This window comes from Oryctolagus cuniculus, chromosome 21, assembly GCF_964237555.1.
Source record: "Oryctolagus cuniculus chromosome 21, mOryCun1.1, whole genome shotgun sequence".
Taxonomy (NCBI): Eukaryota; Metazoa; Chordata; class Mammalia; order Lagomorpha; family Leporidae; genus Oryctolagus; species Oryctolagus cuniculus.
In genome coordinates this window covers 30,679,642-30,681,281 of record NC_091452.1, presented here as the reverse complement: position 1 = coordinate 30,681,281, position 1,640 = coordinate 30,679,642, and the positions used below count along the sequence as shown (strand labels likewise).

Below are 1,640 nucleotides of genomic sequence, written 5' to 3'. Positions count from 1 at the left end.
GCTGGCATGCTGCGACTGGCATGCTGCGCTGATCTAAGGCTAGGAACCAGGTGCTTCCTCCTGGTCTCCCATGCGGATGCAGGGTCCAAGCACTTGGGCCAGCCTCCACTGCACTCCTGGGCCACAGCTGAGAGCTGGACTGGAAGAGGAGCAACGGGGACAGAATCCAGCGCCCCAACCGGGACTAGAACCCGGGGTGCCGGCGCCACAGGTGGCGGATTAGCCTAGTGTGCCACGGCACCGGAAATAGTTTTGTTTTAGGACAGAAGCCAGTAACCACTGCTTTAACTCTTGGTGGGATAGCAATTTCTAACTTTATTAATAACTGGGTTGTGAGTATAAGTGAACGAGTAACAGTCCTAGTAGGTTTGTTTAAGCAATGAATATTATGATCTAGCTATTGGATTCATTCTCTAAAGTTGGGCATTGTTATTTATTTTTTTTTTTTTTTTTTTTTTTTTTTTTTTTTTTTTTTGTTATATAAATTAACCCATTTATTATAGGCTGCTGATGTCTCATATGGCACCTCTACTGGTCTTTCAATTCTTTCAGTCTTCTGATCGCAGACTTCACTGTGACGGCAGAAGTGGTGTTGTATGTCCAGGCACCACCAGCCACTGTTTTCATGCAGGAGCCACAGTGCCAGATCCCCACGGCTCGTCTCTTCATCTTGGTTTTGCCGCAGAAGGAGCAAGTGTACTTGGCATGCTGGCTGATCTCAATCTTCTTCACCATCTTCCGGAGGGAGGCGCCATAGCGGGTCCCGTATTTACCCACGATCCCGACCTTCTTGGTGCGTTTCGCCATAGCGCCGCCACCTAGGTCCAAGCCCAGAGAGGGGCATTGTTATTTAAGAATGAGTTGCACTAGTCATTGTTGAATGGAGACTGATAGATTCTTCTATGGGAGTCTGGAGGCGGGCAATAAAACATTGCAGAGCAAGATAATGAGAATTAGAAGAGCTATTCCTATTGATGGGGGTAATGACAAAGGAAAATGAACTTTTGTTCTCACAGAGTTTCATTTGGGGATGACTGAATATCATTTGGTGTGAGTTCAAGGGGATAGGTGTCGAATTTCTCCTCCTCCTTCATCTTGCCTCTTCCTCTTTCTCCTCCTCCTCCTCCTCTTCTTCTAGATTTATTTATTTTATGGGAAGAATTAGAGACATGTGTGTGTGTGTGTGTGTGTGTGTGTGTGAGAGAGAGAGAGAGAGAGAGAGAGAGAGAAATCTTCCTTCTGCATGTTTACTCCCTAGATGGTCCCAATGGCAGGACTGGAGTCAGGAACTTTTCTGGGTTCCCACACGGGTGCAGGGGCCCAAGGGCCTTGGCTGTCCTTTGCTGCTTTTCCAGGCCATTAGCAGTTGGGATTTAAACCAGTGTCCATATGGGATATCAGTGTTTCAGGTGGCATCTTTAGCCACTATGCCACAGGACAGGCTCCATGCAGCAACTTCTTCAGATCCTTAATTTGTGGCATGGTCTGCTACAATGGAAAATCCTTGGAGCTGGTGTCTGCATCCAAGCAGCTATTGAGAACAGAGACAGCTGGCCCAGGGCTGTGGTTCTGCCATGGCTGCACCAAGAGTCTCAGGGACAGTGGTGCTGGAGAACCTGGATCTCACTCACCCCACCTTG

At 47.9% G+C, this 1,640-nt stretch overlaps 1 protein-coding gene across 1 annotated transcript; it reads right to left on the bottom strand.

Moving 5' to 3' along the window:
- Positions 1-432: 432 nt before the first annotated feature.
- LOC100343339 (large ribosomal subunit protein eL43) lies at positions 433-845 on the bottom strand. The gene has a single exon (XM_070065949.1). The coding sequence runs from the start codon at positions 805-807 to the stop codon at positions 529-531; it is 279 nt and encodes a 92-aa protein (XP_069922050.1). The 5' UTR covers positions 808-845; the 3' UTR covers positions 433-528.
- Positions 846-1,640: the final 795 nt, after the last annotated feature.